General features: G+C 36.8%; 1 protein-coding gene across 1 annotated transcript in view; it reads left to right on the forward strand.

Moving 5' to 3' along the window:
* Positions 1 to 3,218: 3,218 nt before the first annotated feature.
* Positions 3,219 to 16,901, forward strand: part of LOC101900009 (segmentation protein Runt) — a 114,384-nt gene continuing 100,701 nt past the window's right edge. Inside the window, exons 1-2 of the mRNA XM_005176988.3 lie at positions 3,219 to 3,485; positions 7,002 to 7,218. Of these exons, the coding sequence (XP_005177045.1) occupies positions 3,219 to 3,485; positions 7,002 to 7,218 (484 nt within the window). The remainder of the gene's footprint in view (positions 3,486 to 7,001; positions 7,219 to 16,901) is intronic.

The raw sequence follows: 16,901 nt of genomic DNA on the forward strand, positions 1-16,901 counted from the left end.
GTTTATTACCTTTTTAGAAGTTTGCGTTTCCTTAAAGTTCGAGTTTCCAAAAACCCTTCGGTACATCTATCCTGCACTCCATCAGTGACTCTAAATAAACATTTTAGAGTTTTAGCTCAGTCTGTTTAAGCAATACAAAATATTACATATTAAGTACTTTTCGTACCGTTTAAGTACCAAACCAAAACAGAAATCCAGCCTTATCACATGCTTACGCATTGGGACCAGTTTCTTCTGGGCATTGATTCTCGGTTAGTCAGTCAGTCAGTCTACTCTTTCATATATTTACTACCCATTTTATTATACCCTACACCACAAGGTGGTCAGGGTATTTTGTCTTTGTGCATTTGTTTGTAACAGGCAGAAGGAGACGAGATAGACCCATAGTTCCTTTTGATGATCTGCATAGAATCACATTCTGAGTCAATTTATGCATGTCCGTCCGTCCGTCCGTCTGTCCATGTATTTTTGTAAACAAAGTACAGGTCGCATTTATTGCCCGATCCAGATGAAATTTTGCACAGATCATATGTTTTACTCAAGGACGAACCCTATTGAAATTGGAAATAATTGGTCAAAATTTAGATATAACTCCCATATATCTTCGTCCGATTTGCTTTTTATTGCGCACCAAACGTGTAATATCAGCCCGAATTGTATGGAATTTTGCATATACACCCAAATTAGGTCTGAAAATATGTATGCAAAATTTGATGAAAATCGGTTCAGATATAGCTATAGCTCCCATATATATTGTTCATCCGATTTGTTATTTTTGTCCACCGCCGCCGTAATATGCACTCTGCAACAACAATATTTGGGGAAATATATCAAATGCAGCTCAAAAATATCTTTGCCAAATTTTATCGAGATCGGTTCCGATTTGGATATAGCTCCCATATATATTTTTATCCGATTTCAAATTAATTGTGCACCAAATGGGCAATACAAGTCCGAATTTAAAAGGCACAAATGCTTCGGCATATGTTGTCCTTTGAACTTTAAATTAAATTTATAATCATAGCGTGTATAATTGAATTCTCCCATAAAAACTTTTAATTGTTATGCGGGGCTCTACTAAATTAGCAAAGTAGTGTAGGGTATCATAAAGTCGGCCCCGCCCGACTTTGAGACTTTCTTTACTGGTTTTTTATTACTTTTTTGTGATAAGATGTACCGAATATTATTAGACCTTTGATTACTCTCAAAGGTAAACGCATGTCGGTCGGACAGAAGGACTCCAATGTTCTGATACGTATTTTGTCCTCAGTTCCTAATCTGTTATTTCGGTGAGGCACATTGCCGTAAAATTAAGGGTATAAGAAAATATATCTCTCGTGCACATTTTGACTCCTTTAGTTTGTAAAATGTTGAAATATGCGGAAAGTTCCGTATATATTGAAACGATGTACTAATTTTCCATAATACTGATTAAAATTTTGTAATATGCAAAATTTCAAGAGGATCAAACAACCATTTCAAAATTATATTATATATATCCATATTCATATCATAGAAAAATATGAGATATATAAATATTAATAATTGTGACCCTTCGTGGAGAAGGGGTGGGTCGATTTGTATAATTTATTAGTGAAAATATAGGATATGTGAAATTTGAAGAGAATGAAAAGAATGAAGTTCTTATTTCAAATTTTATGAGCGTTTCGGTTATTCAAAATTTTAACCCATTGTGGGGGAGGTACAAGAAGAAGAGGAGCAATATATACGATATTTATACCAGATCTTGTGTTGATAGAAATATTGAGATGTACCGCCTTTGAAAGGTATTGAATGCTAATTTCACGTTTTATGAGCTTCATGGCTATTCCAAATTCTGACTCGTTGTGGGGGAGGCACAAGAAGGATTCGATCAGTATATTCCATCTCCACACCAGATCTTGTGTTAATAGGAATATTGGGATGTGAAATTTGAAGACAATCTCATTATATACCCTCTGTAGTTATATGGCCGAGGGTATAAAAATTATCTCATTTATGCTTAGTTCATTTATTAGTGGATTAATTTAAATGGTTGGTCCGATTGAACTTATCGCTATCATTTACCATTATTTATTATTCATTTAAAACACTGTGCTAGCTTTAAGCAAATTCATTTGACTTTATGATAATTTCAAATTTGATTTTTAATGTCAGTTAAAAAAAACACATATTTAAAAAAATCATATCAAAAGGGAAATTGTTAATAACGCAGAAGTGAAACAATGAAAAAAAAAAAACAGTATTCGCACAAAAAAGTAACAATCAAAACAGTGGCGAAAAAAACACACATACAAGCGTACAACATAACATGTGAACACCAAAACGAACTGAAGTGAAAGAAAAGTGACATAAAAAATAAAAAAAGCGCACGCTGAACGCACGGAAAAAAGTACAAAATATTATTGCGATACGGCCACATGCCGTTCATTAACAGGATATTTTTTGGTGTATTAAACGGGAAACAGATGTGTTTGTTTTCAAATGAGGTTTAATTGTGACCGGTACCGTGTCTGAATTAATGAAATGGCGGAAATGGTTTGAGGTGTGGGGATGGTAAAAAGTTTGTCCGCAATGGAGAATGTGTTTTCCAATTGAGCCTGTCCGTTCGAGGCCAGTGTTTTTTGGTGTGAATTGTCAACAAATTATAAAAAATTGTTAACCAATCATTTTAATCATTCGTCAAAGTTTGAATCGATTGGACGTCTCCGAAACGCTTACAATTGGAGTTAAAAGTGATAATTCAAAAGTTGTGAATAAAGGGTTCTTTTTTTGACGGAAATCCTCAGAGAATGAAATAGCTCATACTCTCTCGGGACAAGTTTGAAATAAAAACGTGCTAAACACTCTCCTTCAAACTTGAGGAGGCAAAACAAAGTTGTACAACATCCTTTTCCGCCCAAAAAAAAAAAAAAACTCCGTATATTGAAATTCAACAGGTCTATTACATGTGAAGCAATATCGCCATAAAGCCTTTCGTTTCGAATAGAAAAAGGGGGAAGTAACCCCTTTCATTGCCAAGTTAATTTACATATCTTCCACATGTCCTTATTCTTATTCTTCTTCATCTAGTTAATTTTGTGAGTGCGTGTTTGTGTAACAATTCCTCTGAAGTCATGTGTGTTTGAAAACATCAAGAAAAAGGCATCTAAAAAAATAATATCTTACAATATTTTGAAAATTGAAATTTGAAAAAAAAATAATAAAATATTGCAAAAATGCACATAACCAGCGAAGTGAGCTCCACAACAACGGCCCCAAGCACAAATCCATCGAAAAAGTCTGGCCGCAGTGTAAACAATGAAAATAACAACAATAATTCGAATACAACCAATAATAACAACAACAGTTCGAACGGCACGGCCAGTAAAAAGCCGGTGGACACAAGTCCCTATCTGACACCGGAAAATCTCATTGAACGAACTGTGGACGTGCTCTTGGCCGAACATCCAGGGGAGCTGGTTAAGACTGGATCACCACATATTGTAAGTATATAATTTTAAGGATCCGGACAAGGATTTTTAATTAAAGCTGTTCAAATGCCATCAGAGCTACATTTCTAAATATTAATGCCTTGTTTTCCAAACTCTTTTGAAGTCAATAATCAAAAAATATTGAAAATCAAAATTATCAAATGACGAGATTTTAGAAGAATGTAAAAGGTTTTTTTTCGATAACCGATTTTTCCTTTGAGACATCAAAAAAAAAAAAAAAACAACAAGTACAAAAAGCTTTTAATACCCTCCATCATTTGGAAAGAAAATTGAAAAATTTGAAAAAAAGATCCGAAAACTACCACTTAAATGAAAACCGTTATATGGGGACTATATGAAGACGTGGGCCTGTATACGAAATTTTTTTCTCATAGGCTGTAGTGTCCATTACGAACTTCAAATACCATTAGGATCTTCCAGTACCAAATTTGAAACAATTCCGGTGAATAATGTTGCTGAAATCATCAAAATACCGAATATCGGAAGGTATCGTTATATGGGGATTTAACGAAAACATATCTGATCTGAGGGTATAAAAAAATTGCAGAACTAGATTCTTGCACATTCTGGAACAGAACAAGAATTTTTTCGCTTTTGGGTCTACTTAAAATATTACTCCCATCGCTCGTGACCTTTTGTCGAAGTGGTCTAAATATAAGTTTAGTGAAAATATTAAGATTTTTCAAGTTTTGACCAAATCTTATACTGCCTTTAAGACCTATCGTGTCCACCAGCAGGCCAGACATACAGAAAGAAAGGTTTTGGTTAGATCGGCTCTAAACATTTTGAAAAGTATTTCATCTAAAGAGTCTGATGCTGTTATTTCAAATACCCTTCTTTTGGACTTATCAAAAGATATATACAGTTTGTATCCGCATGGCTGAGGAATTATTGAACTCAGATAGATTGCGACATTAGCTCTGAAACGTGTTTTTTTGCTTTTACCAATTTTGGGATAAAAGGCAAGTTTTTTCCTTTGGATTTGTGGCAGTAATATTGCCCGAGAAAATAAAATGAAATAAAATAAAATAAACAAGTAAAAAACAGGAACTCGGATATATTAAAAAAACAAAATGTAATAAACAAGTAAAAAACAGGAAGTTCGGCCAGACCGAACTTTGAATACCTTTTAGCATTTGGAAAGAATTTGGAAATGTTCAAAATATAAAATCCCTTAAAATTTTGTTAAAATCCTAAAAATCTTAAAAAATAGCCGTAATATTGGGTCTACACGAAGACGTGTAGTAACGTAGATAAATCATCAAAATACCGCATATAGGGAGATACCGATATATAGGGGTATATATATTGAGATAACGATATATTGGGGCAATACGAAGATCTGGACCTGCATAGGCAATTCATAACTTGTAGTACCCATTACGAACTTTAAATACGAAATATGAAACAATTTCTGTGAATAATGTCGCTAAAATCATAATAATACCGAATATAGGGAGGTACCGATATACGAGGGCTATACGGAGACCAGTGCCTGCATAGACAATTTCATGTCACAGGCTTTAGTACCTATTAGGAACTTCAAATACGAAATTTGCAACAATTCCAGTGAATATTGTACCTAAAATCGTCAAAATGCCGAATATAGGGAGGTACCGATATATGTGGGCTAAACGAAGACCTAGACCTGGACCTGCATAGACAATATTCTGTCATAGACTGTAGTACCTGTTACGAACTCTGAATACGAATTTTGAAACAACTCCGGTGAATAATATCCCTAAAATCATTAAAATACCGAATATCGGGGGTACCGTTGTACGGGGGCTATACGATATCGTGGACCTATATAGGCAATTCTTATCCAGGGGGTGAGGCGCTTAGAAAGAACTTCTTGTGTGGATTATCAGATAATTTTATAAAAAAATTGGCTGCAATTATCCAAATACCGAATATCGGGGCTATATGATATCGTGGACAACACTCATCCAGGGGGTAAAACACTCTGAAGGAACTCCTTGTGTGGAATTTTTGACAATTTCATTAAAAAATTGGCTACAGTCATCAAAATACCGGGTACCGTTATATGGGGCTATAGATATCGTGGACCGATATAGCCCATCTTCGAACTTGATGCGTAATAGACTGATCTGTGCAAAATTGTAGCTTCCTATCTTTATTTGTTTTGACTCTAGCGTGATTACAAGAGACGGGCGGACGGACATGGCTAAATCGTGATAGAATTTTACGTTGATCAAGAATATATGTTCTTCGTTAGATCTAAAATTATTATTTCGATGAGTTACAAACAGTATGACCAACTTAATATATCCTATATACAGGGTAGCCCATATTCGACGGACCCATGACTCTTTGGGCCCATTCCAATCGACGAGGCTTGTCCGCAGGCAACATTCTTTGCGTCAATTGAATTTTGTACGGGAACAAATGCAAATCAATGCGAATAATCCGTTGTAAAGTAGACCGAGCCATGCCCAACTGCTGAGAACGGCGTTTTTGGGATGTTCTTGGGGACCTCTCAACACTGGCTCGTACGGAAGGGATATTCTCGGCCGATCGCCTTGGTCGACTTTTATATGGCCTCTTCGGATTAGAAAGAGCCTTACCAGTCGAACATTTTTCGTATAAGCGCTTAATGGTGTTCTTAGAAGGCGCACTTCTCACATTTTTTAATGTTTTAAAAGCACGTTGAGTTTTCACAATTGACTTCTTTTGTTGAATGTAAATTTCAACTTTTTCGCGTGGCGTGTATTAAAATCTGCTTGGACTGACGCTTCAAACGCGGTATGTCATTAAGCGATGTGACATCTGTGTCAAAAGTTATGGCGTTGCCAGATGGGTCCGTCGAATATGGGCAACCCTGTACTATGTATGGTGGAGGGTATAACAATGGGCGGAGATAAAAAGGGTGAGATAAAAAAACTGCAACAAAGTCAAACGCCATATTTTTTATATTTTTTATTGAAAATTTTATTGAATGAGAGAAAAAGATGTCGGAAATAACATCAAATTTTATATTTGTTCGAATTGGTCACCTTTGGCTCGAATTATGACCTTCAAACGGCCAATGACACCGTCACACGCTGCCCGAATGTTGCTCTGCGGTATTTTGGCCCATTCCCGGCGAAGCGCTAGCTTGAGGTGATCGCTATTTTGCCATATTTGCACTGTTTAAGAATAATTTGCGATTTTTTCAATAATATTTTTTCCAACACTATCTGATCTTTAATCCGAGATATTTTTGTTATATATTTTTAATTCCGGTCGTGTTCTACTGTAGATATTTTATTAATATTTTTTCCAAGTTCTTACTTACTATTATCATTGATTATTTGATATGTCTTTAACAATAACATTTAATCGTAAGTTATACGCCCTTTGCTGTAATAATTCTATACGTATACGCTATCCTCAGTGATCTTATTAAAAATCATACGCCACCATGCACCACTCTCCACCCTAAAAAACTATATGCAATTAAATTCAAACATCATTAAAAATTCTATTTCAATTCCAATTTTTCAGGTCTGCACAACACTACCCACACATTGGCGCTCCAATAAAACGCTACCAATTGCCTTCAAAGTTCTCGCCCTGGGCGAAGTGATGGACGGCACCATTGTGACAATACGTGCCGGCAACGATGAGAACTTTTGCGGTGAACTGCGTAACTGTACGGCAGTGATGAAAAATCAAGTGGCCAAATTTAATGATTTGCGCTTCGTCGGACGCAGTGGGAGAGGTGAGTGGAATTTATTGGAAATAGAAAAAAAAAACAACACACACCCATAGAACAGTACAATAAGATACATTGGTCCAGTAAATATTCGTTTGCATATAATCATTGCATGAAGTTTTATGATAAAAATGTGTGTAAGAAAAAATGGAGAAAAATTACAAAAGTGTGGGGTGGGCCTCTTCTTTTTGTTAAAAATGTTGAGGGTCCCCAATTTTTTCCTTTTGGAAAATACCAAATGATTGCGGCATGATTTGCTGCCAATTAAATTGAGGAAACTGAAAAATTGTCACTCTTGTTGTTGGCATTTATCATGGCCTCAAATGTTATGGACAACTTGAAGTTGTCTAAGAAATTTTGGAATTAGAAAAAAAAAATCAAAAAGAAAAATAAGATAAAGAAATACTTAAAATCTGTTCCATAGCATTTGTAAACATGTCACTGCCACTGGTGGACTGGTATGGTATGTCTGTCGTCTTTGTTAATTTGACATTAGTATGGATGGAAATGTTGACATTACAGCAATTACGAGGGTAATATGTAAATGTTGGGGAATTGTTTCTGACTGATAATAAACCGTCTGAAGAAATAACTGAAGTCAGAATTTAGGAAATTTTCATGTCCATGTGAAGATTGGAGTATAGTCGGGTCTGAAAATTATTTTTTTGATATTTGTCCTAGAAGTTACTAAAAACTACAACATGCGGTACAACAGTAGATTATGAAAGAAGATATTAAAATAGAAGCCAGGTGTATCGGAAAATGTACATCAATATGTAACCTACATATAGGGTAGAAGTTTCCAATTTTTACATATTTTAAGAAATTTCGAATTCCTAGGAAAAAATCTCTTTTAGGTATATATTATCTTCAGTAATAATATTGATTACAACGCGAGGATTGTTTTGGTTTAAAATGTTAACCCCCCAACCCGAGGTAACAAAAAGGGTATTTTTGTTCCTTTTTTGGAAAATTGTTTAAGAACTCAATTCCAACGCGATCGGAACACGTCAAAATATTCTACAAAATGATTTGTCATAAAATGATACTATACAGGGTGAGATAAAAAAATTGCAACAAAGTCAAAGGCCATAATTTTTACATTTTTTTTAAATTTTATTGAATGAAAGCAAAAAATGTCGGAAATAGCATCAAATTTTAAAATAATTTTAGATTCGTTCGAATTGGTCACCTTTGGCACGAATTATGGTCCTCAAACGGCCAATAAAACCGTCACATGCTGCCCAAATGTTGCTCTGCGGTATTTTGGTCCATTCCCGGCGAAGCGCTTGCTTGAGGTGATCGACACTTTGGTATTTTTTAGTGACAATCTTGCTTTCCAAAATACTCCAAACACAATAGTCCAACGGATTGGTGTCCGGAGATTTTGGTGGGCATTGTGTGCTATGAAACGAGGAACCTCATTTTGTAACCATTCTTGGGTGGGGCGTGCTGGGTGCGATGGTGCTGAGTTCTGTAGGAATGTCCAAGGTCTGCAGCCAAAATGTTACCGTGCCCAAGGCTTTGATACACCCACCAGAATATTTTCGCGATAAAATTCGGCATTAATTCTGATGCCACGGTCGATTAATATGAGCGGGGAGCGACCATCGGCTATTATGGCGGCCCACACCACACCATGGCCAGCGCTTGAGTCCTGGTGGCCAACCGAAGGTGCACATTTTCAGCTGACCTCTTTGGCAAGTAAACACGATCAATTTGTTTGTTTACAAAATGCTGGACAACGAATGTTTTGTCATTGGAGAAAACCAAATTCGGCAGTTCACCACTTTCGGCCAAGCGAAAGCTCTTTTTTCTTTCTTGCACTTTTTGGAATTTCAATGTCTTTACCCCGAGTTCATTTTTCAATGTTTGCAAAATGGAATATTGCGATATGTTCAGCTCACGAGCCATTTTTCGGCCACTGCGACGAGGGTTTCGATCAAGTCTCTTCTTTACTTTTTGAAGCATTTCTGCTGATGTTGCTGTTTTTTTCCGTCCACTTCCTTGACGTCGGGTTACGCTACCAGTATCACGGCAACGAGCGTTGGTATGAGACACAAAAGATTTATTCACATTTAAATGCTGGAGTGCTCTAACTTTTGGTTTTCCAGCCAAATGTAAAGAAAACACGCTATCATGCTTGAATTCCATCACGAATAACTTTTTTTCTGGAAAATTCTTACCAAAATGCTTTTGTACGCTTATAAACAATATAATGAGCTGCTACTGGAATAATTTTAACAGCTCTCGGACGAGTGGCTTAGAAATGGCAGCAGTCTGAAGTAGGTTGTAGTTTTTTCGTCTCATCCTGTATATCCATATCGGTTTAGTGGGAACCTGGACCCGGACTTTCGTGTCAAATATCCGCATATTCGGGTCCGTTCCCCTTACCGAAATCTGGGTATAAAAACCTATCGCTGGAAAATTTTTCAGAAAAGTCTGAGAGTTTTTACTACAATATACTTCCTTCCTACAATATACTTCCTTCCTTATTTGCTTTTTTGCCTGTGTAGATTTTTCTGGCAGAGCCAGAAAGGGGAATTGAGTAGGTGAATCTTGGGACGAGATAGTAATTTTTTGAAATGATTTCATAATTTCAACTTAATCAAATCTCTGGTACAGAAATTTGGGGCATTTTTATTTACGTAGGTGCGGAACATTAAAGTTCCGTCCGGTCTAGCACTGCTATAGTGGATCTATTATTATTAGATCACTAAATATAATGAAATTTACCAATAGGTATTTCACATTCCTTTTTATACCTCCCCTCGAAATATTTCCCTTAAAAAGAAATTGCCCTTAAATTCGTCTTTTATTTTTTTTCGCTATGACCTCCAAAGACAAAGGAGATGGAATCACTGTAAACGAAAATTAAATCAGCGTAACTGTTTATTTAAATCCCCGCATCATTGGCTGTTTGTTAAGTGATTTTTTTCTTCTATCTTTACATCCCAGCCTCTACTTTGTTACAGTTTCGGATGTCTTTGAATATATTTTCTTACGGTCAGGCAACAGTTTCAATATTTTTTGTCTAATTTTTTTATGCCTGTTTTTTCGTAAGGGATGGCTAACAAAACAATTTCCTTAGATTTGGTTTTTTTTCATCATCAACTTCTTCGTCTTCATCGTTTCAATCATCCGTTGACAATTGCTCATTAAAAGTGTCTTTTCGTTTAAGGTTTGCTACCCCCAAACGACTGGCAGCCATGCCACTGACCAGTAGTCAGTGTGTTTTTGTCTTCATCCCTGTTAGCATTTTTTTGTTTTTTTTTTGTCCCTGCCACCATGCTCCATCAACTTCCTAATGCCTTGTGACATTTTAAAGTGCCATCTAATTTTCGTTTAAATTTTTCTCCCTCCGTGTTTTTTTTTTTTTCAATTTTTGTGTTCTTTTTTTCGATTTTATTTTTGGTGTATCATTCATTACCAAAGTTGTTGTAAAATGGATTAAAAAGTATCCCTTTTTAAGAGAGCATTTGTATGAATAATTTTTTATTTGAAATTTACAAAAGGATTACTAGGGTTGCTGGCTGGTTGGGAGTAAAAAAATTAATGTTTGGAAACTTTTTTAACGCTACTTATATTTTATTTGGAAAATTCCCTGTTTATTTGCTAATTTATTGGGCTTAGAGAGTCAGTTTTTGTGGGGTAATGGGACTTAATTTGTTGATAGTGGAATTTTTGGATATTTTGGCTTCTGTTAAGCTTGGCATGTTGATATTCAAGATTTTGGTATATTTACCCAAATATATAAAATTTTATAAAGCAATGAAGAGGTTGTTAGCTAGAACGCTTACAACTCAAGAAAGTCTGGATTGGTTTTCACAATTCTTAGCAATTTAGAACGACATTTTGCTACGAAAGAATAAAATCTAGAAACATCGGATAAAAAGATTGTTATAAAAATGTGAGTATTTTTCTGGGATGATTGGCCGAAGATCCTTCATAGATGAAAATCCTTCATAGGCGAGATGAAAGACCTTCTATATACGAGATGAAGGGCTGAATATCCTTTTATAGATGATATGAAGGACCTAAGACCCATTACAGATTAGATTAAGGGCTGAGGACCCTTCATAGATGAGATGAAGGGCTGAGGACCCTTTATAGATGATATTAAGGGCCGGAGACCTCATCTAAGAAGGGTCATCTCATCTTCGCATATATCGTCCGGTCTTGACAAAATTTTGCATGAGGTAGGTATAGGATTAGAATAGAAGATTTTCGCAAACTATTTAGGATTCAAAATAGACCAAAATTGTCTAGATTTTGCAGTCACCCTGCAGTTCTCAAGTAAGGACCAATTGATATATTATTTCTTATGTTAGGTTAAAGTTAAGGACAGAGCTGAAGCCTAGCATTTTGAGTAGTCGTCGGTTAATACTTAGCTGGTGAATATGTATCATAAGAAAACGTCGCATATTAATTAGAAATATGTCCTTATATACAGGGTGAGATGAAAAAACTGCAGCCAACTTCAGACTGCTGTCATTTCTAAGCCACTCGTCCGACAGCTGTTAGAATTATTCCAGTGACAGCTTATTATATTGTTTACAAGCGAACAAAATCATTTTGGTGAGAATTTTCCAGAAAAAAAGTTATTCGCGATGGAATTCAAGCGTGATAGTGTGATTTTTTTATATTTGGCTGGAAAACCACAAGTGGCTATCGTTAGAGCACTCCAGCAGTTAAATGTGAATAAATCTTTTGTGTCTCGTACCATCGCTCGTTACCGTAATACTAGTAACCTAGCCCGACGTCAAGGAAGTGGACGGAAGAAAACAACAACATCAGCAGAAATGATTGGAAAAGTAAAAAAGCGACTTGATCGAAATCCGCGTCGCAGTGGCCAAAAAAATGCTCGTTAGCTGAACAAATCGCAAAGTTCCATTCGGTAAATATAGAAAAATGAGCTCGGGGTAAAGCCATTGAAATTCCAAGAGGTGCAAGAACTTACACCGCAACACAAAGAAAATAGACTCAAAGGAGCTAAAGAGTTGCTTCGCTTGCCTGAAAATGGTGAACTGCCGAATTTGGTTTTCTCCGATAAGAAAACATTCGTTGTGCAGCAGTTTATAAACAAATAAAATGATCGTGTTTACTTGCCAAAGAGGTCAACTGATTCGATTGGTCACTAGAACTCAAGCGCCGGCCATGGTAATGGTGTGGGCCGCCATAATAGCCAATGGTCGCTCTCTGCTCGCATTAATCGACCATGGCATCAGGATAAATACCGAATATTATCGAGAAAATATTCTGGAGGGCACACAAACATTTTGGCCGAAGACCTTGGACATTCCAGCAGGACTCAGCACCATCGCACTCAGCAGTTTGTAAACAAACGATCGTGTTTACTTGCCAAAGAGGTCAGCTGAAAATTTGCACCTTCGCTTGGCCACCAGAACTCAAGCGCCGGCCTTGGTGATGGTGTGGGCCGCCATAACAGGCGATGGTCGCTCTCCGCTCGTATTAATCGACCGTGGCATCATAATATTATCGCGAAAATATTCTGGAGAGTGTATTAAAGCCTTGGGCACGCACGCACGGTTTCATTGGCCGTTGGAAGACCATAATTCGAGCCAAAGGTGACCAATTCGAACAAATCTAAACTTATTCTAAACTTTAATGCTATTTCCGACATTTTTTGCTTTCATTCGATAAAATTAAAAAAGAATGTAAAAATTATGGCGTTTGACTTTGTTGCAGCTTTTTTATCTCACCCTGTACATATGATATGATGTGCCGTAGATCATTCATAGATGAGATGAAGGACCCTTCATTGATGAGATGAAGGACCTTTCATTGATGAAATGAAGGGAACATAACTTTTGATAGATGAGATGAAGTGCTGAAGAGCCTTCATATATCAGATGAATGGCCCAGGACATTTTATAGATAAAATCAAGGGCCCCAGACCCTTTATAGATGAACAGACGATGAGATGAAGAGCCATAGAACCTTCATAGATTAGATGGAGGACCGAACTCCATTTACAGATGAGGTGGAGGGCCTGAGTCCCTTCATAGTTGAGATGAAGGCCCAGTGACCTTTCTTACCTTCCATCGATGTGATAAAGGACCAACGAACTTATAGATGAGATGAAGGGCGGAAGACATCATCTATGGGCCTTGGGGCCGTCATCTCATCTATGTAGGCCTTTGGGGCCATAGATGAAGCCTCCGGCCATTCATCTCATATTTAAAGGGTCATTGGTATTTATCTCATCGATAAAAGATCGTTGGTAGATAAGATGAGATAAAGGACCAACGACCCTTGATAGATGAGATAAGGGACCGAAAAATAGATGAGATGAAGGCCCCAATGCACTCCATAGATGAGATGATCTTATCTCACAATTATCGTCTGATCTTCCAAAATACTGCATGGCCTTAGAGTTAGGAACAGAATATAGGATTTTCGCAAAATATTTAGGATTTAAAATGGACCAGAAACCTAAAAATTTTCTAGATTTTGCAGTCGCCCCACACTTCTCATGTAAGGACCAATTGACACATAAATTTCTAAGGAGTTAGAGTTAAGGACAACGCTGAATCCTAGCATTTTGGATAGTCATCGGATAATATTTAGCTGATGAAATGGTATCAGAAGACAGAAATTTTTATATTTAATCATTAAAAAACATAGCAAATTAATTAGAAAAATGTCATCGCAAATTAGTTAAAAATTATGGGTCTGACCTTTTTGCAAAATATATTTTCTGATTTCTTTCAGAGTTTGCTATTCCTTAAAATTTCACTATTGTAGTTCTAATATTTTTGGATTTTTTTAAATGCCAGATAATGTCTTTCATATTTTTTTTTTCAAATTTCATCTCTCCCCATCTCTCCCAAAAACACAAATGATTTGAAAATTAATATTTAAAATTAGCATAAAATTATTTAATTAAATTCCAATAGGATTATATGAAGGATTCCCGATGACACACGCACAAACACACACAATCTAATTATCTATTTGTGTTTGTTTAGGTATCCTCCTTGTATACGAAGCTTTGTTTGAGTTCTTATTCGCCTACAATCGACAATTCAAACAATCGTTCATAAATCCTCAATAAATAAATGGAAATGCGATTTTCAGTGACGCGTCGTTTTTTTGCCTATAGTATTCCAGACCGTTCCACATGGCTCTGACTCCATTGAAACACAAATATTTGCCAAGCGACAAAAATATTCAAAATTAAATTTTATTTCTGTTAGAAGAAGATACATAGATATATATATGTACGTATGATGTATGTATGTATGTATGTATGTCGGTAATGGCATTCATTATAATTTGAATTTATTTTTTTATTTTCATTCCATCTGATCAATGACAAATTGTATCCAGTATCACAAAAGGATCCAAGTGAAAACACCAATGTTCGAATGTTTGTTGGGTGAAACCGAAAGAAATGTAAATGCGAGAGAGGTCTAATTGAGATAAGATCGGAAAATATTCTTTATAAAATATCTGAGGTCTTCATCATTTAAGATTCAACGGCCTTCTATGTAGGAGAGCAGGTCCTTTTTAATGAAAGGCAAAAGGCAGGAATTTTTTCCTCATTGAAAGCCTGAAGCTGTTTTTCATAGGATGTCAAGTGGTCTTCTTCATAGAAGATCAGTTGGTCTTCACCATAGAAGACCAGAACATAACCTTCTTAATAGAACACAACAATATCTTCCTGATATTAGTTGAGATGAAGGGCTGAAGAGCCTTCATATATCAGATGAATGGCCCAGGACCCTTTACAGATGAAATCATGGGCCCCAGACCCTTCATAGGTGAACAGCCGATGAGATGAACAGCCGAAGAACCTTCATAGATGAGATGAAAGACCAACTACTCTTCATAGATGAGATGGAAGTCCGAAGAGCCTTCATAAATGAGTTGAAGGGCCGAAGACCTTATATATTCGAAAACTAAAAGTCTCATCTAAAAAAGCCAACAAAAGTGAAGAAGTCTACCTCTTCTTTCTAAAAGACTACCAGAGGTCTTTTTCATAGAAAACCAGAAGTTCTTCTCAAAATAACACTAAAAGGTCTTCTATAAAAAAAGGGAAGATCACATTTTCTTTCTTAAAGACTACAAGAGGTCTTTTTCATAGAAAACTCCAGAAGTTTTCTACAGAGAAGTTGTAACGATCTCCTTCACAGAATAGCGTTATTTATAGCAGGCCCGAAGGTCTTTCCCAACCTTGCTTTCTAATATACTCCAGACACAATAGTCCCACGGATTGGTATCCGGAGATTTTGGTGGCCATTTTGCGTTGGAGGAACCTCATTTTGTAACCATTCTTGGGTGCTGAGTGCGATGGTTCTGACTCCTGTTGGAATATCGAAGGTCTGCGGCCAAAATGTTTGCGTGCCCAAGGCTTTAATACACCCTCCAGAATATTTTCGCGATAATATTCGGCATTTCGGCGCTGGAAATGAAGCGAGGAACCTCATTTTGTAACCAATCTTGGGTGGCCGTGTTGTGCAGTGCGATGGTGCTAAGTCCTGTTGGAATGTCCAAGTTCTGGGGTCAAAATGTTTGGGTGCCCAGGGCTTCAATACACCCTCCAGAATATTTTCGCGATAATGTTCGGCATTTATTCTGATGTGTCTATTATGCGCTGGAAATGAAGCGAGGAACCTCATTTTGTAACCATTCTTAGGTGACACGCGCTGAGTCCTGTTGGAATGTCAATGGTCTGCGGCCAAAATGTTTGCGTGCCCGAGGCTTTAATACACCTTCGGGAATATTTTCGCGACAATATTTGGCATTTATTCTGATGCCACGGTCGATTAATACGAGAGCAACCATCGGCCTTTTTTGGCGGCCCAAATCATCACCATGGCCGGCGCTTAAGATCCTGTGGCCAACCAAAGGTGCACATTTTCAGCTGACCTCTTTGGCAAGTAAACACGATAATTTTGTTTGTTTACAAACTGCTGGACAACGAATGTTTTCTCATCGGAGCGGAGAAAGCCAAATTTGGCAGTTCACCACTTTCGGTCAAGCGAAGCAACTCTTTAGCACTTTTGAGTCTATTTTTTTCTGTTGAGGTGTAAGTTCTTCCACTTTTTGGAATTTCAATGGCTTTGCCCCGAGCTCATTTTTCAATATTTGCCGAATGGAATATTGCGATATGTTCAGCTCACAAGCCATTTTTCGGCCACTGCGACGCGGGTTTCGATTATGTCGCTTCTTTACTTTTCGAACTATTTCTGCTGATGTTGCTGTTTTCTTCCGTCCACTTCCTTGACGTCGGGCTATGCTACTAGTACCACGGTAACGAGCGATGGTACGAGACACAAAAGATTTATTCACATTTAAATGCTGGAGTGCTCTAACGATAGCCACTAGTGCTTTTTCAGCCAAATATAAAGAAATCACACTATCACGCTTGAATTCCATCACGAATAATTTTTTTTCTTGAAAATTCTCAACAAAATGATTTTGAACGCTTGTAAACAATATAATAAGCTGCCATTGGAATAATTTCAACAGCCAAATGTTCCTCCTTCATTCCACCCCAATATCCACACATCATTGCATAAATATTTGAAATGTTTTCCTTTGATTTTGTTTCATTACATTTCGATAAATCGAAAGAATTTAATTGCAGTCACGAAATCTAAGAACATCGACTCCTACCATATCACACAAGTACATGCCCTCCACACCCGCACCACCACAAC

This window comes from Musca domestica, unplaced genomic scaffold (assembly GCF_030504385.1).
Source record: "Musca domestica strain aabys unplaced genomic scaffold, Musca_domestica.polishedcontigs.V.1.1 2, whole genome shotgun sequence".
Taxonomy (NCBI): Eukaryota; Metazoa; Arthropoda; class Insecta; order Diptera; family Muscidae; genus Musca; species Musca domestica.